Below are 25232 nucleotides of genomic sequence, written 5' to 3'. Positions count from 1 at the left end.
TAATCGTAGTTTAATATCATAAAAATGCGTTACTATCTAATTGTTATCCGTATCGTGAAAATCATGCATCATATTCTTTATTACTTCTGAAATAAAATTAAGAAAAAATGCAGTTTGTTTATTTTTTTAATTTAAATTTTCAAAGGAGTATTGTATTAATTTTTTCAGTGAAGGGGTTTCCGAATACTTTAAAAATAATTTTAGATTATATATTCTGAAAAATAAAGCATTTTCATATCGATTTAAAGATTATTCATTATTTAAAACAAGAGAGAGATACTGCCTAAAATTAGCAGCTCAGTATTTATAAATACCTTAAAATGAATTATTTCTGATTTGAAATCAATAATTTGGTTTTCTTTTGAATATTTATTTAGTTAATAAACTTATTAAAGGACGCATAATATGATAAACAGCCAAGGAAAGCTACTTTGCATTTCAAATTTTAGAAACAAAAATTAACTTTAATCTCCCCTTTTTTGTAACGATAACTCGCTTCTACTTTAAATTTCTTTCCACGGGATATGTACATAATGTATCTAATAAAATATTTAATTTTTACGTTTTTTGCAAATGTTTTGCAAAACATCATTGAAATAAAAACTATCATCGAAAAATTAAGGTTTTTTCCCCCAGTATCTCAATGGATAAAGGCATTTATTAATTTTTCTATGCTCACATTTTTAAAAATAACATAAATATGATCCACAAATTATTTTATAAATATTTTTCTTTATTTTAAACAATCAACTTAACTTATAAAACTACTTTGTGTTAGTTTAGGACATTAAATAATTTCTCTGAAACAAACTGAGTTTCCTTTTTATAGAGAAATACTTCGATGATTGTGAATATAATAATTTGCCCCAACAGGCACAAGCCTTTTTTCTGGATGCTTGATTCGTCATCTCTGACATAGCTCACTTTCGCAGTCATCCGTCGCCAAAGGATGTGTCTACATAAATCAGTGATGTGTGCTTTCATCCCTTTGCGTTTATTTGCAGCAAGTTCTTAACTATCATTTGCATTAAATGATATACAAGACGTTGTTCTTTTCCAGAGGGTGCGTGTTCTTCCCATGTTCCCTGCCCATCACGCAGGGAGGGTCACAAACTCAGCCTGCTTGTTCGGAGGCCAGGAAAGGAGCAGGTTCACAATACTCCTTTCCGTCCACTTTATTTAGCCTTTGTTTCCACTTCAGAACACACTTTACCTAGTCTGGAAAAAACTTGTCGAAGAAGAAATTAACTTATGAGAAGTCTCCTGGTTCTTTTCAGTCAGATAGTAGCAGTTACAGGACATGGCATCAATTATTTTATTGCAAATTCAAAATGTAGTTTGGTTAGAGTTAAGTAAAATTCTCAAAATTTTTTTTATTGCAAACAATTTTGCTAAGTAATTTATCATCTGGCATTTCAGAAACATTATAATAATTAACAATAAACATAATTTGAATGCTATGTCTTTCACATCACAACTTTAAAACTACAGTATACCTATACATTTAGTACTTTTCAAACTCTTTTTCCTTCATATATTTAAATACAATCAACTGCCATAGTTACAAAAACATATTACTTTTTTAAAAAAAAACTACTTAGAACTTTTAAAAATCTGAATTTAGCTTACTATGCATTAATTAGTATTTGAAATCTTTTTAAAGAAAAACATTTTTTGAATAAACAATAATTACATTTTGTGTCAAATGGGCATTATATGGAGTTATTTTTAACATTCTGCGCATATACAATTTTTTAAATACATTTCTATCACTGAAAAACTATCACTAACAGCTTTTAAAGTTTCAAGTCACATTTTCTAAATAATATTTTCAGGGAAATCATTTATTAAAGACGGTATAAAATGAACATTAGTGATATCACCCATAATGACCAGGGTGGCCGGACCGATGTCTCTGGTCATCCCCCTCGAGATTCACCAGGATGGGGAGGATGTTGGGAACGGATTACATATAATATTTTAGTTGCTCAGTTGACAACACCTTTTCAAAATTAGTTTTGCTTTGAGAAAAATAAAGAGATTTTTTGATACTTTTCAGTCTAATTTAATACCTACAAATTAACACATAATATTCCTAATTCCAGGAAGAATTTTTAGTGTCTAACATTTTCTTAAGTTCCGCTCTAGAATAATTCATTTTTCATCTTTTAAAAATCTTTAAGATAGACAAAATATTCCTAATAAATAATCTCAATAACAAGATTAATTAATTCTCAGCATTATCCATATTTATGCAGCTGTCTCTTTTTATTTATTTATGTACTTTGTTTTTAAACTTTTCATGACAAATGTTCAGTTTTTCTAACTTACCTTAATCTTCCCTACTAGTCAAATTATCTTCCAAAATTTGATTGAATATCCCTTGAATTTTCAAAGTTTCCTTCATTTCTGAAATTGTTTCACTATCAAAATTTTTCTCGTAACAACTTATTTCTCCACGCATACTAGGTGACAATCCTGAACATATACTCAAAGGGAGCAATTTCAATGGTGCGCTTCAAGAGCCAAATATATGGCGCACTTCGCCAACGAATCCTGGTCTCGGTCCAGAAGGTAAGTTATAGACAGAAGCTTAACAAAACATCACTGTGTTATATGGTTCAGTTTTTTTTTTTACTGCCCCAACTTTTTTATCTTTCATTTTATTCCCTCCTTAGCAAGCATTAAAAGAAAGTAATATCTTCACAATTCGTCAGAAATACGGCACCAAATTTTAAGACAAAAATTACTTCTTGTAGCATTGAATTTTATATTCTATTACTAAAAACAACAGAAGTGAAGATACGAGGAAATTTAATTGAACATAATTTTTCTTTAAACATCAAACTTTGATACGCTATTCAACAACTTTAAAACGGAACTTGCTTTATTTAATGGCGGTCCTTTCATTATCTTAAGACGTGAAGAAATATATAGTCATCAAGTAGTGAGGCATGCAACTATTGGGAAATAATTCACCGAATAATTTTTTCTTTATTTTGGGATTGTTGAAGAAATTTTTTTAATGATTATTTATATACATTCCTCTTTTTTTTTTTTTTTTTTGCGCTACCATATTCAGATAAAGGAAGAAATTTAAAAAGATATGAAATCTTCTGAAAGATAATCGAAATTCTTTGTACGTTTTTAATCCATTTTCTTCCTTCCATTGAAAAAAAATCAAGACGAAGATTCGCAAAGATTATAAACTCTTTCTAAAGTATCTTTCAGTGCATTATATTTTGTAGTGGTAACCGTTTTGCACGTTTGAAGTGGATAATTAGTACATATTTGAACAGTAGCACAGTATTAGTACATAGAATATGTCCGCGAGATATTTCTTTTGAAAAATAATTTTGCTTGAATATTTTTAATAGCTTAAAATAAAAATATTGTATCACATCAAATATCAAAAAGGAAAAATGATCAATAATTTGTCTTTTAATTGAAAAACAGTTTTTGTCTCAAAACGTTTATTCCTTTTCAGTTTTAAAAGACATTTACTCTTTAAGTTAAAAAGTATCTAAAGGAAATAAGAATCTCCACATAAAACCTTAAAAAGGCATAAATTTACTTACAACTCAGATTAAATTATTTATTTTTAAAGTTTCCACCTCAAAATATTTTTTATAAAAAAAAATATTATTAAATTTTATTTTTAAGATTTATATATCCATCAAATACCTACAGAATTTCCGTAATTTCTATGAAAATTGGATTGATATATATACGGAAAAACTACAAAAAAGAGCACTCGGATTTATAAACAGAAAACTACATAATAGATTGAAAATACCTCTTTCCCGAATCTTCGCTCATAGCAATGCATTAGTGAAAGTACTTTGTTAGCATTATAAACTATAGTAACTATGTAATTATTATATATAAATTCAGACTAACGGAACCATGATTTTTCTTATCTACATAATAAAATGCAATTTGAAAGATTATAAATGTTCTAATTAATTTTAAAAAGTTCGGTTAATTTACATCAATAATTTAAGATATGAAAATATTCATTATTCAAAAGATAATTTTAAAATTTTTGTTAATTTCCGTAAGTAATTACGATGTGAAACTGTTGATTAATGAAAAGGTAATTTTAAAATGGAGATCCTTGGGCAATGCTAATATCAATTAGCTTCTCAAAACACAACAAAAATGACTGAGAATTGGCAACCAATTGTTTCTGAGAACTTTTAATGGTTTCTTTAATACTTCATAATCTTTTATGTTTTTCATTTGAATTAACTTTTATAATCTTAGTTTAAGATCATAAAAATGCATTACTCTCTAATTGTTATCCGTATCGTGAAAATCATGCATCATATTCTTCATTACTTCTGAAATAAAATTAAGAAAAAATGCAGTTTGTTTATTTTTTTTTAATTTAAATTTTCAAAGGAGTATTGTATTAATTTTATTCTTTTGGAATAAACAACGTTTCAGTGAAGACAAACAATGTTCGATATCTTTTCAATTGAAATTACCTATTAAAGACAACTTTAATGTCATCTGTTATTTATTTTTCAAGTTGTCATATAAATTGCCTCGCCAGGGAACTCATTATTAATTAAGCTTTAACAAATTGCATCATATTGTAATTAAAAGGGCTTGCTCTTCAGAAATGTACTTGCATTCAGGAAAAGGAATCCATTAAAATTGAATTGTTTTGTTACAGATACTGAAGTTAAAAATAAATCTTACCATCTATCAGATAAATTTAAATGGCAAACAATTAACCTTTTTTAATACTTTATTTGCTATCTTGTGCCATGTTTATTGAAGTGAATTTTCGACTTCTCAGCTATTAAGATGTAGACGGATGTCAGAGAAATCATATCTGTAAATCGCGGGGAAAAAGCAAGAGGCACTCAATTCTGGAAGAACATGAAAAGTTGAGAATCACTCAAGAATAACGAACCAAAAATACGCACTGTAAAAGCATTGAAGCTGAGAATGACTTTAACATGACGGAATCTCAAAAACTCGAAGAACATGAAAGATAATCAATCATTCGAATGCACTTAAACAGACATCATTAAATGATGATTAGAAAATTGGAAATGTACATTAGATAGATTTCGCTTTTGTTCATTGGGCTAGTTTTAAAAAATAAAGTAATAACAATTAAAATGCAATTCTCATGCGAATACTTTATTTTTTTTTTTTTTTTGCTTATTGTGATTTTGTATTAATATGCATTTTATATTTAACGCAAGAAAATAATTAGAATTTTCTTTATTAAATTCTTCAAACTTACGATCGCATAATCTTGCATATTCTCACGGGTTAAGAATATTTACACCTGTATATGTTTGCATATACAGATGTAATTTTTCATTCTTTCATTACTCTTTCATTAATAAGATCCTTCGAGCTAAGAAGCTTTGGAATAATACAAGGCTTTAGTTTCTCTGTCAACGATACGAAAAATTCCCTGACTACTCTATTTTACCCTTCAAAATCCGTAATGACAGTCCGTGTACCTAAGGTGTTTATATAAAAAAGTGTCTCGCTTAGCCGAGGGTTACTAAGTAAATGTATACTGAAACACCATTTGAGAGCTCTCAGGAAATCTCCCTAACTACTTAAACTCATCTGAGAGAGTGTCTCTATCGAATAAAGTAAGCTCTTCGGGCATCCAATCAATCATATTTAACTAACGTGGGAGGGAATTTCTCAGTGATGGTCGAGTTTCTCGGGCATCCACTGCGGTTTCGTTGAACGGCCGTGTGAGGCTTTTCAACACTGAAAACGTTAAAGGATACTTCGTTCCATTGGCCCAGGTATCAAATATATATATATATATATATATATATATATATATATATATATATATGTAAATATTCTGTTTTCACTGTTAGGCAAATTAAAAAGAGTATATATTCAAAAATATGAATTAAATTTATATTATGTTTAAATATATGTTATATTTAATATTAGAAATTTTTTCAAAAGTGAATCATTTAAAAACTGGCCGATATAAAATATGCACCAGGGATAATAAATTCAGCATACGTATTTTAAGGCATTACAGTGAATTATAAAATATAATTTTATATCTTTATAGTAGAATTTATCCTTTATAGTTTGATTTTATTTAAATCAAGTATTGAGTTTTCCCATCAAGTTCCAATAAGAGATATTTCATTTAATTTTTTAGACTGTCATTTCAAACTGTATTTTGCAAGCACAGCAAAGGCTGTCGCAGCCGGCGTTTGTAATAGATACAAATCCTAAACGGACTGTAACCTCAAATTGACGGAATGTGAAAGATTCGGCAGGAAATATCACATCCACGGTTCGCCTTGGCACGCGCAGGACGCGCGCGTGGTCGGTGTACCGCGACAGCCGCACATAGCACAAATAGACCCACTCGCAGCAAATGGAGCGAAGGGTGCGCCTGAGGCTCCGAAAGCACTCGGGATGCTTCGGGGTGGGGGGAGGAGAAAGAGGACATTTAAAAAAAAAAGAAGTCCACCCATTTTGTATTCATTGTACTCTCGCATTTAAGGGGATTAGAGGAATGTTTCGATTTGTAGCAATTGCTCTTAAGCTCCGCTTTGAGGTTGTGCGGTTAAGACAACGAAAGGTTAAGCTACTCAAATTTGCATACATTTCTGTTCAATTCGTCAAAGTGATAACTTCGATCTGAAAAATATCGTTCATCTTCTGATTGGAAAAATGAGTTTCTGTGATTGCTGTGTCATGAAAGTAATCACATCTTCCTAAAGAATCGATATATTAAAATCTTAAGCTAAAACGCTCCTAAATTTATCGCCACTTAAGGAAAAGTTTCTTATTTGTCTTATTATATACATACATTCTCATGTAAATTTTCTAAGAATGTATATCTTTGTATAAATATAAGCATTGGATGCCGACAAATATAAGGTAATTTAAACTAATCTTATAACAGGAAAAATTATTGCACTCTTTTCAATTTCATTAAACATTATATTTTAAAAAAAATTTAACTATGTGAAAAAGTTATTATAGAAACCTTTATGTAGAATTTTGAAAAATTACAGAATAGTTCGTGTATACCCGGGGGCTTAGATTTATTTATTTTATATCTCTTTTAAGCATAACGTTTTACCACACCTTTGTTTAAAATATTTTTATTTACACATCGTAATAAATTGCGCAAAAAAAAAAATATTATTAGAATTATGTAAAAATATAACATATTCTTCAGTAATTGATTGAGATTTTGATTGAGAACTAAGATCAGTAAGATTGAGACAGCTCCATGAATAGGTGCTTTTCTTTTTCTTCTTTTTTTTCGTGCTGTTGTTTTTAATTAATATTAAGAATATTCATTTGCTACAAATCCATGATTTAAGTGTCACAAAACAAATCTGATCATTCTTTTATACAAACATGAGTTGTAAATATAATTATCTACGACATTTTCCGTGACTTTTCTTATATGTTGTATCGCTTGTCAGTTAATCTCATTTAATTCCATTAATTCTTCAACAACTACAACATTAATATTCAGTTTTTTTTAAATTCTTTAAAAGCATAATGTTATTTTAAGATTATTAAACTAAAAATTGAAAATAGAATTGAAAAAATGTTAATCCTGCATAATATGGCCTATTTGAAATTAGTTATAATTTATCTAATAAAATTGTCTCGATGGTCGTTCAGTGAACATAAACTTTAAAAAAAACAAAAACACTTTTAATTATTTTGATAAGTAATTATTTTATCTGACAATGATATCGTACTAAACTGCATTTTCAATATTTCAATTTCTTGAAGTATATTTTCATAATTTAACACTGAAGTTTTAAATAGTTCATACTAAGAATTAAGCTTAAATTATGACTTTACGACGATGATGAGGTTCCAATGAATTTAAATTGTTCTCTAAATATAAGACCAAAAGGTCAAAGAAATGCGTAAATAAAAGTTGGTAGGCCTTTTTTTTTTTTAAAAAAAATATATTGTATGAGCAAAACAGTCTTTTCATTCGTTTGAAATTTTTTCTCTTGAACCAAAATGCTTTCAGAGTCGCAAATCATGGATGTTTTTTTAAAGCATGCTATGCTTATAGTTTGATCTTCATCTATAAGCAAAAGTTCTCTCTTACGTATCTACATCAAATAAAAAAAATGCAAAAAAAAAAAAAAAAAAAAAGGCAGAAATGCATGCTCTCTGATTTTAATGACTGGGTGAAAATTCTATAATAAGAACACAAGTTGAAAATTCTTTGAAGAAAGAATATAGATTATTTCTGATATAGTAATGCTGATTCTCCAATAGATAAGGACCTCTTATACATCTCACTCGATGTAACACTGCGTTGTTTTACGTCTAGCAATTAATCAAAATGGCTGTTTCATGCAAGTGTAGTAATCATTTTCAAAGCAATTCCTACAACTTCCTAAAGTTGAGAAGCATTCAGAAGCACCGAGATATTTCTTTACAATAGCATAAGTTTAAAGAAAATATCTCGTTTTAGCAGTGTTGAAAACACGTGAAATAAGAGACATGTGAATAATCACTTAAGAAATAAAAGTTAACTTAATCGAGTGATCAGTCTAAATTGAAATATCCTTGCGCAAAATGTTTTCAAGAGATCTGTTGCAGCCTTTGTTGTCCGTCTATAAAAATTTCTAAGGTCTTAAAACAGTTGTGAGAGGGAAATAATAATTTTTACTGGCCACATTTATAGATGTCATTATGAGGAACTCTCTACCCCTTGTTTATTTTATGACCTTATTAGAGATGCTCGCATTGTATATCCAAGTACATTGTTTTGATGCTAAAAGCATCTTTTTATTTCAATATTTGGTAACAATCTTTAATAAAGAACCATGTAAATATTTTTTTCCGGCTATTTATAGGTGATTGTTCGATCGATATTCCTAGAAGTTCGTTGTCCTTATATTTATTAATCTCGACGATTTTATTTATTAATGGAAGACTAAAATCCAATATTTATAAAATAATATTTGTGTAATGATCAATTTTAAGTGCTTGATTGTATATCTAATAAGGAAAGCTATTACTATTTGAAATGAAATAACAGGTATCGAACTCCTATCAAAGTTTATTTTGTTTAAAAAAGCAGGTTTTTCTGGATCTATTAGCTTTGTTCAAAACATATAGATGCTATCTGTGCTCATACGTGCTGAAAGTGACTGAGATAAAATTTTCTTCCACTATTTGAGCTCAAAACAACGGTTGCTGGAGCCCTCAAGATATCATTATGTCCCATTTTATGTCTCTGCTTTTACCGCAGGGAAGCAGCCACTTTAATTCAATGTTTCAATAGTACTGGAAACGGCATGTTAATTCCTAACAGCTCTTTGAACAATGGCTAACTATCACGTGCCCCAGATCCATATAAATATAGCTCCGGGACAGAGCTATTATCCTCTAACTTTCTAAAAACGATCCCGCTCGCATCGCACATGCTCCTTGCTGTGCTGTTTGATGCTTCCTCTATGACAGCAATGAAAGGCAAAATGCCTTCCTAAAATGACTAATGGTACCGAAGCGTAGATGGTCTTTTCCCCAGAAGGCCTGTTCTTCAGGTTGCCATGATTCGGTTTTCGACCAAAACCTTCGGAAATATACTCAAGAGTCACACCTGGTTGATTCTCATGCATTATTCATTTATGTTTTCTACTTAACGGGAAATGTCGCTGAAATTTTTCAATGTTTTTTTTCCTCAAAATGAACGAAAATATCATGTTTGGTGAAATAACTTCACCCCTTTGCTTGCTCATTTGACTTCATTTAATGTCGCATTTCGTATTCTGGACTTGTTTTAGTTTTCTATCGTTATTGTGTCCACATGATTTTTTTGCGGATAAAGTTGTCTGATCCTGGCTCAGACTATCCACACTTCCAACACTAATCGGCGGATATTTAAGACGTATTTCAGACGTTATGACTCAGTGTCTGCCTTTCCGTTAACGGCCTACTTAGGAGATTAGTGTAGCGGGGAGACATTTTATTATTACCTTTTATTTTTCAAGGAATCAAAGTATCGGACCTGCTGACAAAAAAGTCAAAGGATTCACTTTCGGTAGTATTCGTTGATAGCATAAAGAAAGAGATGTCAGAGAATTATGGCAGTAATCCTCTAAATCTGTCATTGATACTGACGGTAATTCCATAACAGCAAGACTGGTGTCTCTTAATAAATAATAATACGGATAAATTAAGATAAAAAAACAAAGGATGAAAGGAAAAAGAAATTTTGCAATACTTCGTGGTATTTTCGGTTTAAAAAAAATCAATCAATTGCGTCAGTAGTGAGAATCTTTATGGCACTTAATCTTACAGAAGTTAATGCATTATCTCTTATATACACTAGTCTATGCTCGTCTTGTTATACCGTTATGTTGTTGTGTTTATTTTTTCAAAAGCTGAATGTAATTGATTATAAATAATGCACATACACACACAAATATATATATACAGGGTGTTCATTAATTATTGCCGAGGTTTCCGTACCTTTAACTTTCGAATAAAAAATATTACGCAAAAACCGATTACGTATTCGTAAATTACAACTCAAAGAATTTTATTAATGGTATTAAAGGGTAAATCTTGCACAATTTGCACTTTGTAGGTATTCAGCTGACGGCGATTCTTTGAGTTGTACTTTACGAATACATAATTCTTTGAGTTGTAATTTACGAATACGTAATCGGTTTTTGCGTAATATTTTTTATTCGAAAGTTATGAGGTACGGAAACCTCGACAATAATTAATGAACACCCTGTATATATATATATATATATATATATATATATATATATATATATATATGTAGCATAAATCGAAGACTTTTTTGTGATTTCTACCTACAGGGATTTAAATTTTTTTGTTACTAATTACATGCGTCTTGTACAATCAACTTAACATTTTTTAAACCTTCCCAGTGATCGAGTTCAGCTATAGCTATTTTTATAAAAGTATTTTTAGTTCCGACATATCAGTGACGTTTGCAAATATCATGGTCTTTTGAGATTTCCCAACTCTGAGAAGTAAAGTGTAAATAGGCTTATGGACGGTCTTTAACTTTAAAGTGCTTCGTAATGAGCTACTGTAACACCGTCACCATTTAAAACTTTCACTTTAGCTCTACAGGCCATTAATTCCGCACACTCTATTAATTTCTCTCTTGGAGTCTTCCTAATGTCGTTTATTAGTCGACTGACATTGTGAAACTTTGTAACATTTGTTAAATCAGAGGTCGTGCTAAACTTGGATGTTGAAATTTATATGAATCCTTTTTTTTTTCATGAATTTATTAATAGGTCATATTTCAACTGTTTATATGCTTTGATGCGTTAACTTTTAAGCTCCAAATCTAAATGTTTTTTTTTCTTTTCATTTATTACATTTAATAACTTGTGTTCGCTATTCGTGCTTACTTTTACGTTTTCCATTTCCCTTTTCTTTTTTTTGGGGTTTTCTTTTGTTTGTTGTTTTGTTATTTTGCTCATTTTACATCTATTTTTCACCCTCTCTCCAAGATCATAACTTTATTCAGCTTTTTTTTATCAGCAGGGTTGCTTTGGTAATTAAATTTCTTTTTCCTTTGTTAATTAAGTGTTACTTTCAGGTGACTAAAATTAAGTTTTAAATTCCCCTATCTTTATTTCTGCAATATCATCGCATGTTTTCTTTCTTTCACTTTTGCTCTTCTTCTTTACGTTATCAGTTTATGTTCGTTGCAGATGAGTTTCAAAATTTTCGATTAAATGTTAATGAGTTTTTATTATGGAATAATAATTAATTTATGGATTAATAACTGATAATAGTTGTAGAGGAAAAAGTATTAGAAGAAAATTTTTTGTAGTTATTAGACGAATATCATTTTGGGATTACAAAAATTTCATCATACTTCCAATTTCATTTTGCTCTCCTACTAATATTTTTTTACAAAAATTTCACTACTGTATCATTCAAATGTATTTCAAATGTTTATGAACACGAAAATTCTAAAACAAACCTTTTTATTTCTGTCGGGGGAAAAAAATCGATTTTATTGCTTTTGAAAGATGAAATCTCTAACTTGGAGATATTTTTCTGTTAATTTTAAATCAGCACAGTTACGGTCTTATGCTATAACACCTTATGCTTAAAAAAAAAAAAAACTCTAAAGCAAGTGTTCCTTCTTTTAATAAGTAATGCAATTATTTCGTATTATCTTCTAAGAAAAAAAAATTAACTTTTCAAGAATGTTACAATGTTTTCCGAATCACAATTTTACTGTCCGAGATGTTATCATTCATTCCGGAAATCTGCTTCCAGTTAAAATTTCCAACAATTCTTAATGTATCCATCCTTCACCATGAAAAGTGACTCGAGTTATAGTGAAGCAATGCCGTCGCTTACAAGTTCCAGATAAAAATCCTTGGGTTTGTTTTGTTTTCCATCTTTCCGGTAGAGTGGCCATCAAGGGTTTCTGAATTACTGGCGTTTGTCTCCCTCGGAGAGGAATAATTTCTCATCCCATCGCCCCAGAAGGAAAAACATGCCGTTGCGACATGTAGATTTTCCAGTACGCTCCCATTCGGCTATTAATGCAAGCGACGAGGCGAGCGAATCTTGTTTAACTGCCTTCCTGTTAACCAAATTGCGCAATGTCATCTCCATCTTGACTCGCGAAGTATAGACTTCTTCGGAGATCATTATGGTTGGTTTCGTCCCCTCTTATGTCATCTAATAGATTAGGCCGACAACCTGTTTTGCACATACGTTTCGGTTTTGTTTGTGGATATAACTGCGATTGAATTATGTGGGCAAATAAATATAAGACTCTAGACGAAAGGTACCAAGTAAAGAACTGGAATTTTGGTATTTCAAATACAATTTACCAAATTCAAATGCATTTTTAAAAAATTAAAATACAGTCAAGTTTTTGTAGTTGTTGGAAGCTTTCTAAATATGAAATTGTCCAGGTCTGCTATCCAAACTAGAAAATGAAATTCAAGGCTGCGTGGAAGTGGGTAATATATGGGTAATGTAAGTAAATGTTACAAAGGGAAGTGATTTGAAAGGCTTTCTTGAAACATACCAAGTAATTTCACAAAACTAAATATTATTTTATTCATTATTAATTGCTTTATTTGCCTATATCATTTTTCTGTTTACTTTGGTATATATACATCAAGGTAAGACAGCTTATAAATTGCGAACTATTCATACCATGCAGTTCCATGAATAGACGATTACATGCCAGTAATTTACTCAGTATTCAACATATTAGAATGCAATACTGGTTTTTTTTTTTTTTTTTTTTTTTCGAATTGAAAGTGAAAAATCATATTTTACAATTTTATGATACTTCGACTCTTTAAATGTGAATTTCAATAAACTTATTCTAGTTTGCTTCAAAATCTTACATGAAAAAATTAATATTTTTCTGAATTTTTTAATAAATCTTCTTATTATAAGGATTGTTTAAAATTAAATAAGTGAAAATCGGGAACGTAGATATTTAAGAATTGGTATGGATATACAATGATGCAGTAATAATCTTATCGTTACACGCTTCCTACCTTCATTGATTTTGAATGATAGAGAAACAGTTATGTGCAACTTATTCATTTTATTCAGAGTAGTATGTATTCAACTGAAGATAAAAAAAAGTGAAAAAAGACCAGAAATATAGATTTTTTATATATTTTTTTGCAACTATATTCTTTTTAGGTCGATTTAAGATTGAACTTTGGCGTTTTTATTATTTACTTCAAATTATAAAGAAAATTATATTTACTTAACATATTGATAAATGAAAAATATTAGATTCAATTTTGTTCTCTTCCCAGCTTCTAATAATTAATTTTTTATTGGATACCGATAAAATATCGATTCAAAGAAATGTCAATTGCTCAAAATCTTTTAATACAGTGAAATATGACTTTATACTAATAGTTTGAATAAGGGTATTTAAATTTCATCCCTTTTCCAGTACAAGTAAAGCTCAAATAATAACTCAACTGCTTTCTATGTATTTCCATCAATTGAATAAAGAAATATATTGACCGTAAAGACAAGTTACAACATAAATGAGACATTGGCATGAAAGACTTTCAATATCAGTGTAAACTCGCAGAGATTAGTCGCTAAACTTCCTATTAGATCGAAAGACGTATCTCACAATAGCTATTTTTAAAGCAGAACACATATTAAAATAAATTGCACTTTGCTTTTGTGCAATGGTATAATTTTCTGGAAGAAAAGGGTAAATTACACAGCTGAAGGGTAACGCGTTATGAAGCAGATCGGCACCCCACCTCCCTGCAATAACCCATTTTTCTAAAACAGAGAATGTAAGAGCAGGACCTCGAAGAAAAAATAAAATAAAAGACAAGAACCTTGTTCTTTTCCCAGCGTACGAATTCCGGCCGCTTACGTACGCGTGAGTCGCCCGGAGCAGAATCCTGCGTCTCCTGGCACAGAACTTTCGAACGAATGATCAGTCAAAAGAAACGACGAGGAATCGAACCAGACGATTATTACCTTCTCTCGGAGGACGTGACTCCCCTATTAACATCCCAACTTCTCCCAAAAAGCAGTAACGCATAAATAACAAAAACAAGAGAAAAAAAAAAGACGGCTGGGTATTTGTCGCCAACCAGGAAATGCTCGGAAAAGCACAACACCGTATCAGTGCCATATGGGGTTTCTGTTCCTTATCATTCGAAAACTTCTGGCTAACCAAAAATGCAATGAACCTCTTCAAACGTCGTCCGAAAACGACGTTTTAAGGGCTATTAGGAGTTGAGCACTCTTTAACTGTAACGCTTCTTTTCTTGAAAGGGTACTAGCCCATCACCCATAAGGATGGACCAGCGCTCAGACTTTTTTTTATATTCGGGACTTCATTTCATCCAGAAAAATATTAGTAGCTCTTTCAGTGAGAAATAAAAAAATGACATTTAAGTGATCCCAAATTTACTTGAAAATATGAAAGCACAAAGGTAAAATTAAGCCTTCATGAGCCTTTATTTAAATATATTCTTTCGTTATAATACTTTATAATACTTTTCGTTGTGCTCCAAATAAATAATGTTTTCGAAATTACTTTTTAGGCATTATTTTCCAATGTTTTATGGCAAAATATATGTCATCTCTCATGAGGTTTTTACCACTTTTTGAAAAAATAGTTTTTGTTTTGAAGTTGTTTCATAAGTAAGCCTTTTTAAATTTCTTCCATGCGAAATTCCATTTCGTCCGAAGAAAAATTCCATTATTCTATCTATCTGTGGAGACATTTTAGATCATCCCAATATTTATATGATATATGAAATCAGAGAAGAGAAATAAAGCATTCAAGGCAACCGAAAAGAAATTTAGCTAAACATGGTATATTTAGGTGAACAGTTTAACGAAATGTTTTAAATCAAGATGGTTTTTATAATAACTTTCCTTATTAATATTAAAAGATTTGATCGCTGCTAAGTGTCAACCCCGAAATTCAAGTAAGCGACATCATTTGACGTCGAAGCTAACGGCATTAGAAATACTGATTAGACAGTCAAGGCCATTCAACTGTTTTCACTTTGGTTTCATTCTATTCATTTCCATTTGCATTCTGTATAGTGTGCAAACCAAGGTTGAACCGAGAAATTGGACTTTCTAGTGAATGACTATCGTTTCATAACTCATGATCTGTCTCTTGGACGAATTATGCAAATTAGTATTTATAAAATAATATATATATCAAATTAAGCTTAATGCAAACATGTAATTTCATAGATATAAAAAAACAAGTTAGCATTTAATTCATTGATTAGTTTTGCTCAGAGCCAAGATGAATTTATGTATTAGTTTTCCTTTGGGAGAAACTCACCAATAATAAAATAAAAGTAATACAGCGAAATCAGAGATTGCTGACAATTTCATAATTTCAAATTTTTTTTGAATTTAATTCAACCTACAAAAGATGATTAGGCGATGACATTTTCGGTATTGAAATTAGATATACTGTTCATTTTTTTTTTATTTTCACGTCTTTTTTTAAAAAAGAGTTAATGTCTTTTTAAAGTTTTACTTGAACTAATAATCTCAGGAATTTATAGCAAGAAAGACTGTTACCCCGTGTTTCCAAATTGATTTCCAAACAATTTCAGTCCTCCATATTCGTATTCTAAGAATTACATACATTATTGTTACGGTTCACTCCATAAATCTCTTTCCTTAATTTTAAACAATCAGTAGAAAACTTAATGAACTGCCGCAATTTCTGCTTCAGATAAAATTGAGAGTTGTTCCCTAATGATGGTCTAAACTATCGCTAAATCGTTTCAGTCAAAATGAAGGGAAAAAATCGCATTTTGAAACACAGACTTGATGTTTATCATGTTCAGATTTTTTTTTTTTTTTCACTTTTTGTGATTGTCGAATTAGCATATGGGTGTTTGAGTTTCCTAATGGCACAAATAGAAAAGCAATTTAAGTGCCTTTTTCCTATAATAACGGACAATATATTGAACTAGTACTATTGGAATAATTTGATTAAATACAGCAATTATTTTGATCAAAAAATAAGGAACCGAGTATGATCATCTTAGAAATTTTGATTCGGAATGACGATGCCTGCTCCGACTTCGCGTGCTCGAATCCAACGCTCGGATGGACTCGTGACTGCTCGTAGAATCTGAGAAAGCTTTTCGACACCCAATAATGACCGTATCTTTACCCCTACCACTTCACGACTCGAAAAGTGATACACAACTCTGGCTCGATTTTCCGCCGTTTTGATAGAATTTTTGCGTGACGTTTATTTTTTAGTCACTGGTTTTTGTGGTTTTTCGTTACAAATTGAAAGAATCACGCTCATATCAACCTACTTCATCACGCTCGTTGCGCGGAATCCAGCTTTTTGTGCAAAAAACGGATCTCTGTTGGTTAAAAGATATTGAGAAGCGTAAAGAGGCCTTTTAGAGTCACGGTGTTTGACTCTGATCTAGCGAAGTTTGGATTTAACTTTCCAAAAATTTTATAAAGCAAATTGTAAATTTAAAAGGCTATAGTCTTGCTAGAGTATATTGGAAAAAATTGTAATTAATTTCATTTGTTAAATATTTTTTTAAAAATGCTTATGATGAATATTTTAAGATAAACAAGAATTTCGACAAAATAAATCTCCCTCCAGGTACATTATAAAAAGTATGCAAAGGTTTGAAATATAATCTTGTCTTGAAATACAACATTCAAGTCTTATTTATTCAAAATATTTTGTTTTTGATAGAATTCTTACACAAAATAGTTGAATATGAGAAATCGTTTTAAAAATGTACAAATATTTTTACACAAACTTTGTTTAATCCATAGCTGTATTTCAGAAAATTTACATTTGAATGCATAGTTTAAACATATTGCCAAAAACAGAAAAAAAAAAACAGTTGATAAGACAAAGTTTGTCAAAATTAAAGTTGTAATACTTACCAAATATTTTTAAGCTGATAACATGGATGTATTTTATAAACATTTTATTATGAAGTGAATCGTAATTTAGTATTGAAAATGAATGGTGCGAAACTTTAACATGATAAAATTAAAAATCGTTTCATAAATATAATATATTTGTATACGAATAAATCTGACATGTAAATCCAGAAAAGTGAAAGCCTTCAAGACAAAATAATAGCAAATAATATTTAAAAAAAAAAGCATTTAAAATAATTTAAGAATGTTAAATGTCTAAACTCTTATATTTAAGATGCATGTCACCATTTAAAAAAAAATGCCTCATCAGTCCTACGTGCACGATTTCCGAAGACTTGATTCATAAGGCAATTTCTAGTCTATGCAAGACTTTCCTCCGATATTTCCACAGTCCAGCCTCGTAAATAACCACCTCTCCAATTTAGCGGGATGTAGAACAAAGATCGTTCAGACAAAGGATCTTTATCAAGGGGCCACTTAAACTGGCTTGACCCTACCAGACAGGTGCAATCCGACCCCTTCGATCTGAAACATGGTCTCGACCCCTGGTACCTCCTCCAATTTTATGCCCCTCCATTTGCACCCGCCTCACGTACGCCACGTCTAATTTGTCACCTACAGCTCCCGTTTTCCATGACAGGCGAAGGAATAATTAAACCCAAACAGAACTCCGTGGTTCCGAACCGTAAAATACAGGAAACAGAGAGCCGCTCTTAGAGAGCAATTTAGCCTATTATTTTTTCACGTGCGATTCCCCTTCCACCTGCAAGCAGCGCGTCAAATCTTGACACAGATTGGAAGAAGATGGAATGATTCTCTTTTGATACTGTGGATTTAACAAGACAAATCTCTTAATTTGGCCAATAATAGGTTTACTTTGGGTTGTTAATACTCCAAAGATCATTTAGATTCGATTTGTTTGAACATCTCGGAGGTCTTCCGCTGCTGTGCGGTTTTCGGTTTGGAGAAGCATACTATTTTCCCATCGAAAGCTTATAAATGATTTTGTTTCAGTTTTGCGAAGTGTACTTCTTAACACACAGCTGGTGGAATACTATTTGCATTGGGACTTTTTGAAGCTGTTGAATTTTTGATTTGATCATATAGTTTTAAACGGATCTTAACATTACGCAAGTTGAATTGTAATGGTGAATAATTAATCATTTATCGAAATTGAACAGATGGTTGTTTGTTTGAATTCGAGCGGAATTTGCAGTCTTGTCAACCTTTTTAAATATTTTTGGTAGCGAGCTTTGATTTTCAAGCTTTAGCTTATTTTAACTTTCCCATTTACAAAAGTATATCTAAATATTTTGCTACTAAATCAATCGCTTTAAGTTCGATTTCGTAACAACTAAAACCCCAAAATAATGCAAAAAATTTATTTTTAACTAGATAGAATAAGGAATAGTTAACGTAATCCCTTATCTATAAGCTTAGAACTGATTTATGAATACTAATCTATTTTTACTTGCTGTAGACAAAGGGAAAATTGGAACAAATACTTGCGACTTTTGGTAAATGGTAATTAGAAATGGTAAATAGAAATCTCTGTTGAATCTCAAAGGCAGCAAATTTACATTTCAAATAATCTATTTCAGCTTTTAAGTTATCCTTGATGTTTCAAGCAAACTTTTCCTGTTCATGTAAACTGGAAAAAAAATTTAATGAAATTGCATATATTGGGAATTGGTATATCTAAACTATCTTGAATATCTCTTAGTATTTAGTTCGAATGCATTAATAATAGTTTAAAACGTATACAAATATATGGTAAATTTCCTTACGCGCTTCGCTGATTCTTACTACAGTTGAAATTTGAGAATTTCGGAAGTCGCTTACGAAAAAGCAATAAACACTTGCCGATGAGTCGTATACTATTCTTAGTTTCTATTCCACGAATTCATTTCGTACCTCTGTTTTTGATTCAGTTTAGTTTTAGAATTTTATTATTAGTGCAATAGCTAAAAGGACAATTTTAAGTGATAAAGCAAATTAATTGAATAAGAAGATACAAAAGAAAAAAAAATGGGAAGGGAAAAAAAAAAAAAAAAGGGGAATGAAACTTTCACAAGTACAGTATCAACAAATTTGAAAAATCAATGTTAATTCCAAATTTTTTTTTAAATGATAATGAAATCTTTACTAGTACAGTACCAACAAATTTGAAAAATCAATGTTAATTTCCAATTTTTTTAAAAAAAATATTTTTTTATTAGCTTGATTCTTTTAAGTCTTTAATCTTTTTAACACACAAACACAATACGGATAACTACTATAGTAAGAAACTGAAGAGGGAAAAAAATGCAGTGTATAATTCTGTGCATCTTCGAATACATCGATAGTACCGTACATATATATAATCTTATTTCTATAAATTGACCCCCCCCCCCGGGAATCTTCAAACTGTCCAACTGCTTATATATTTCGTGTTCAAGTATACATATCAATTTTTAATCTTTTAAAAATATATACATTTTAAGAATTTTTGCATTCCATATTTATTTTTCCATAGGGTATTTTCAAAAGAACATATATGGTATTATAACATACATGGAACATATAGGGCATTTTCATTAGAACATATATAAAAATCACACCTTTTCGTTACACTTTAACAAAGAAAATAAAATTATCTCAATTAATTCATTTAATATAAACACTTTCATTATCTTTTTGTTTCACATCCCCATTCTAAGCACGCTAATAAATGATTAATAATTCCCTAATGAGATTGCTTTTCATTTAATGAATCGTGCATCTCAAACGTTATATGAACAAGAGATTATATAAAGAGCCAATAAAATCACATAAGCAGAATTTTAAGCTTCTTAATAAAGCATGAGCGAAGTGCAGTTACTTAATCAATCCCATTTAAATCCATTATAATTTTTCGCTGTATCCATTAAAAAAACTTAATTCCTTTATCAAACATTCAGTTAAACATTTCATGCTAATAAACCATTCCCCTCCCTTCCCCACTAACGACTTTACACCTCTGAGAAACAATTCAGATCACTCCTTGCCTTTCTCAGAAAAACTGAGCAGCAAAGTTCCAGTCCAACTACTCTTGCTTTGAACTTGGAAAATAAAATTCTTCCACGTGGAGTCTTTAAGTCGTAAAATGTTAAACGATTCGCTGATTCGTACAATAAGATACATTTTTCTCAAGCCAGTGAATTTTGTCGCAAATTTCTGTTTCGATTTACTTTTTTTTTCCTGCTTCAGTTTTTCGACGCCCATTTTTGTAACGCATTGCTGGTGAACGTTTACAGTTCTTGTGTGTCATTTACATAATGATTCAGTCGAAATCAACGTACATTGCTTTTGGGATTAAAGCGTAGACACTACAAGCTACAAAATTAGTTATAATTACATAATTTTTAATTTTTATTTTGTTTTATGAGAATCAATATAGCATTGAAAAAAATGTCGATAATCAATTTTTTTTTTATTTTATTCACTAATAATATTTTATCCAACCGAAAGATTTTTTATAAGGATTGCATGAATTTGTAAGAAATGATCTACACAAATTTTTAATTCATTTTCTTTATGCTTTATAAAGAGAGAAAAAAAAATGCTTATTTGGATTATAAAGCTAAGTTGGACTGAATAAATTCTTCTCATGAATCATTCATTTTAAATATAATTAATTGATGATGCCTTGTATGCTTCGGTTCAATTAATAAGTCTTAATATCCTGTTTGCGCTTATAGATTTTAAGCTGATTATGTAGTTACCTAGATCGCGACTTGATTTACATTTGAATCTACAATTAAAAACTATTTTTCTCTTCATTAAGACTTAGAAAGTAGGGCTAGCATTAAATAAAATGAGTTACTTCTATATGGTTAAAATATATTTAATTTTTATCAATACTTTTCTTAAAAGTTCAATAATTATTATGAAGATAAAATTTACAAAAACTGATACTGAATATTTTTATTCTTAAAATGTTTCGATATATTCACAGAATATACAGACACTAATCTTAGTTCGATAACTAGTTTCTAAATTTATAAAGATAAGGATATACTTCAAATAGATTTTTTCAAAAATACTCTACATGACGTAATTTTTTTTTATTTAATTTGTTTGCTATTTTCTTGTTTGAGTTAGTTAATGCGATTTTAAAAAATATATTTTGTTACCTACATTTAGTGAAATTTTCGTAATACATTGACACTTTACTCAAAATAATAATAATAAATAAATAAAAATAAAAAATAAAGTTCCGCTCATTTGCAACTGAAATTGACTCAAAAGGGATGAAAAGCGAAATTATAATTATTTATGCCATTTAGAGCAATTTTTCAACTGGAAATACTTGTCTATCATTAAAAAAAATTATAAATGAACTACTAAACCACTATCAAAATGCACATTCTGTATATTAATTATTTTCTGCATCTGTTCCTGACTTATTTATAAACATTTAACAAATTATAGTTCTTTACGGAAATAAATTACATTCAACTGATCACTGCTCTTCCTGTTAAATTCTACTTCTCGCTGAATAAAGAGGAAAAATTCTTTTATAAAAGATAGTCTGTCTATGAGCTGCAAAGCATAGAATAGCTATAACAAACAATTCTCAAAAAAAAAAAAAAAAAAAATCGTCTATTCCTTTGACCCTGTACACTTAACTTGTGTCTTCCTAGGGCCATATATCCAATTACGGAACGTACCTGGAATACCGAATCTAAGAAAATATGAGAAGTTGCGCTTTTCATTATTTTTTATGTATTCATGCCCCCCCCCTTTTTAATTCGCAACTTCATTTGTGCCCTGCTCGCCAAAAAGAGGCGCTTTTGTGTGGCGTTATTTTTGTTTTTGCTCGCTCTTCATCATCGGGAGTGCGTGAAGAACAGCAGTTAGCCAATCGGGGTGCGTGAGGCATTCGAAGAAGGTGAGCGGAACATAAATTTCGCGTCGCGGCAAACCCTTAGCAAAATACAAAAATTCATATAAATAAAACGCGCCGCGGTTTTTGAAAAAGAGAAGGCTCGTTTGCGCTATTCGATTGGAGGGGCTGCAATTTTTGGCTCTTTATCGTTTTTGCTGTCATTAAGGTGCAATTTTACAGTCAATGTAGGGAGGAAAAAATTATTTTTTCAAAAATAATCATCAGAAAAAATGATAATATTTCAGATCATTTGTAAAAACATTTTGGCTTAATGATTTGCTTTTGCTAATTCAGTGATGTTTAACAAATCATCCACATTGCTTTATATTTTGCATTATTTTGTGAATTTTTTTTTTTATTTCTTTGAATTTTATATCAAAGATATTAAAGCACAAAATTAATGCACTTTTAAATTTTTTAAAAATTTTTCTTGAAATATTCGATATGATATAATAAAAGCTGAAAGTCTTTGCAAAGCCTCATTGTTACATAAAAGAAATCAAAATTTTTCTTAAAAATTGGTTTTATTTGACTATTTACACTGGCTATACATGATTAATTATGGCAAAAATCAGATAAGACAATTCGAATTATAAAAATAGACAGAAGAACATGAAGAAATGTGCAAACATGGTTGAGTTGTTTTCCTATTATTAAAAGATGTTCGAAATTAAATGTAGAAAAGCTTATCTACATATAAAAATAATGCACTCTATAAAATTTTCTTCCTCTTTTTAGTGCTTGTTTATTGTTATTCGAATGAATTATTATGTGTTATTTCGTTCTTATAGTGAACATTTTTAGAAATGCTATATCACTTTTCTAAAGCTGTCAAATATTTTCTTATTTTAAGTTTTCTTCTACTTTTTTTTTTTTTTTTTTGAAAAAATATCCTTGCTTTTTCTTATGATTAATTTCTAAAATAAAATATCCATTAAATACCTATCTACTTTTTATTTTTTATAAAAAAAAAAAATTTCTTCTTTCTGCAAATGCAGTGATAAGTCAGTTAAAACACAGGCAAAATATAATTTTCAGAAATATCCAAAAATATATATATATATACTTGAGTGGGTTTTTTTATATGCTCTATCTTTCTTTTTAGTTAGTCTTGAAGTGACAAATTTCTGAACACCTTAATAGTGTAATAAAATATAATGATGCCAAGAGAGAGAAAAAATTCTATGACGTTCTTCAGACTTTCAAACTCAGATTGATAATTCAATTTCATTTAAGGTTTTATTCCAATTCTACTCATTTTAGCCGCCACTTGGCTCTTTTTTCCTAATTTGGCGCTCTTCCTGGGTAGGAAACCCTATCTGAGAAGACGGAAAATTTTTCATATATTTTTTCTTTTTTATTCCCGAAAACTAAAAATGATTGAGACATAACAACTCAAGCTATCGCAGCGACAGGGCAATTAGAGTGCTTTTACCTGCGGCAGGGGGGGGGGACATGGGAGGGAGCGCTCTAGAGGTAGGGTAAGCGATGTGTTGGTAATTGGGTCTCAAAGCGGCCGCAAGAAGATAGTTAGGAGCATTCCGGCCGAAAACTACATAAAAGTGAAGCAATTGCGGTTTCTTTGAGGGACCATCCACTGCTTGTACAATCAGCAGTCATTTATGTTTATGTATTTTTGCTCTCTTACTTTTTGAATGCACCAAGGCAGTAAATGTAATTTAAAACTAATAGAATGATTGTAGGATCTTTCAGTTTTATGAAATAATGGAAAGTTATTAGCTCTGTTATTTTACACGATACATGTACTTCTGTTTATGATATGTGATATATTCTGTCTGAAATGTTGATAGATGCATTAAAAAATCTTTACATTGCTTTAGATATCAGTAGCGGAAGACGAAATGGCTTTTAAGTTTTTTGCTTTGATAGTCGAAAATTGTACGTAAATCCATTTTTAAAATCTTTTTCATATTTTTCTGCAGTGCATTCAATTGAAGACGCATAATCAAAATTAAAATATTCTATTTGTAAACTGATAAATTGTTCCAGTATTTCATTCTAAGTTTTTTTTTCCCATATAAAGCGAACTGTCTAACTCTTATTTAGATTTCAAACTGATATATTTCAGTTTTAAGTTACTATTTATATATCCTCTTTTTTAAATCTTTTTCATTTATAATTATATTTATTATATGATTAAAACATAAATACTTATGTAATAATTTCTAATTAAATTACTTTCCTAAAATTATTTCTGAATTGATTGAATTCCGTTCTCTCTGTAACTTAAACTTCTAAGTTGATCGGAGGGTTAGTTTTTATTTATTTATTTTATTAAAACAATATCAAAGGTCCAATGTCTAAAGCTAACGGAATTTACAATGATCGGCACTAAAAACGTAGAAACTTTTTATTATTTGAAGTTATCTTTTATAAAATAAACTGATGACATTAGAGATTTTTTTATGAGATGGAAATCATGAAATTCCACTTATAAGAATAATAGAAAAAAAATGAGATTTAAAAAAATACATATAAATTTTTAATTTCATTTATTTTATCTTTTTCTATCTTTAATATTATTATATTTTTGTGGCTTTACTTATTTATTATCATAACCATCTTTTATAACCATTGTATGTTTTAATTTATTTATTTACAATAATTATTTACCTACTCTTGGCTTTTTTTCTCTCTTAATATCATTATACCATTAATGTCAGAGCCTGCAAATATTGTAATATTAAGTTGAAGATCTCTAAGTTAAGTTAATTTCGTATATAAGAATAAGAAACTGAATTACGAAAAGAAAAATCAGAAAGTTATGGGAATTTTATATTTTTAATGTTCGGATTGCTCTGTTCTGTCGGATTGCACATCCCAAAACGGTGAGAAATTATGCAACAATTTCAGCACCGATGCATTT

At 29.9% G+C, this 25232-nt stretch overlaps 1 protein-coding gene across 2 annotated transcripts in view; it reads left to right on the top strand.

Annotated features, from left to right (window-relative positions):
- Window positions 1-25232, top strand: part of LOC129984336 (homeobox protein OTX2-B-like) — a 65793-nt gene that overhangs the window by 35311 nt on the left and 5250 nt on the right. The window contains exon 3 of one of the 2 annotated variants that reach the window (XM_056094197.1): window positions 2470-2574. The exons of the other annotated variant lie outside the window; for it this stretch is intronic. Within the exon in view, the coding sequence (XP_055950172.1) occupies window positions 2470-2574 (105 nt within the window). The remainder of the gene's footprint in view (window positions 1-2469; window positions 2575-25232) is intronic. 2 annotated transcript variants of the gene reach the window in all.

Source organism: Argiope bruennichi, chromosome 9 (genome assembly GCF_947563725.1).
Source record: "Argiope bruennichi chromosome 9, qqArgBrue1.1, whole genome shotgun sequence".
Classification (NCBI taxonomy): domain Eukaryota; kingdom Metazoa; phylum Arthropoda; class Arachnida; order Araneae; family Araneidae; genus Argiope; species Argiope bruennichi.
Note: the sequence above shows the minus strand (reverse complement) of the source record. Positions and strands in the feature narration are given on the sequence as shown.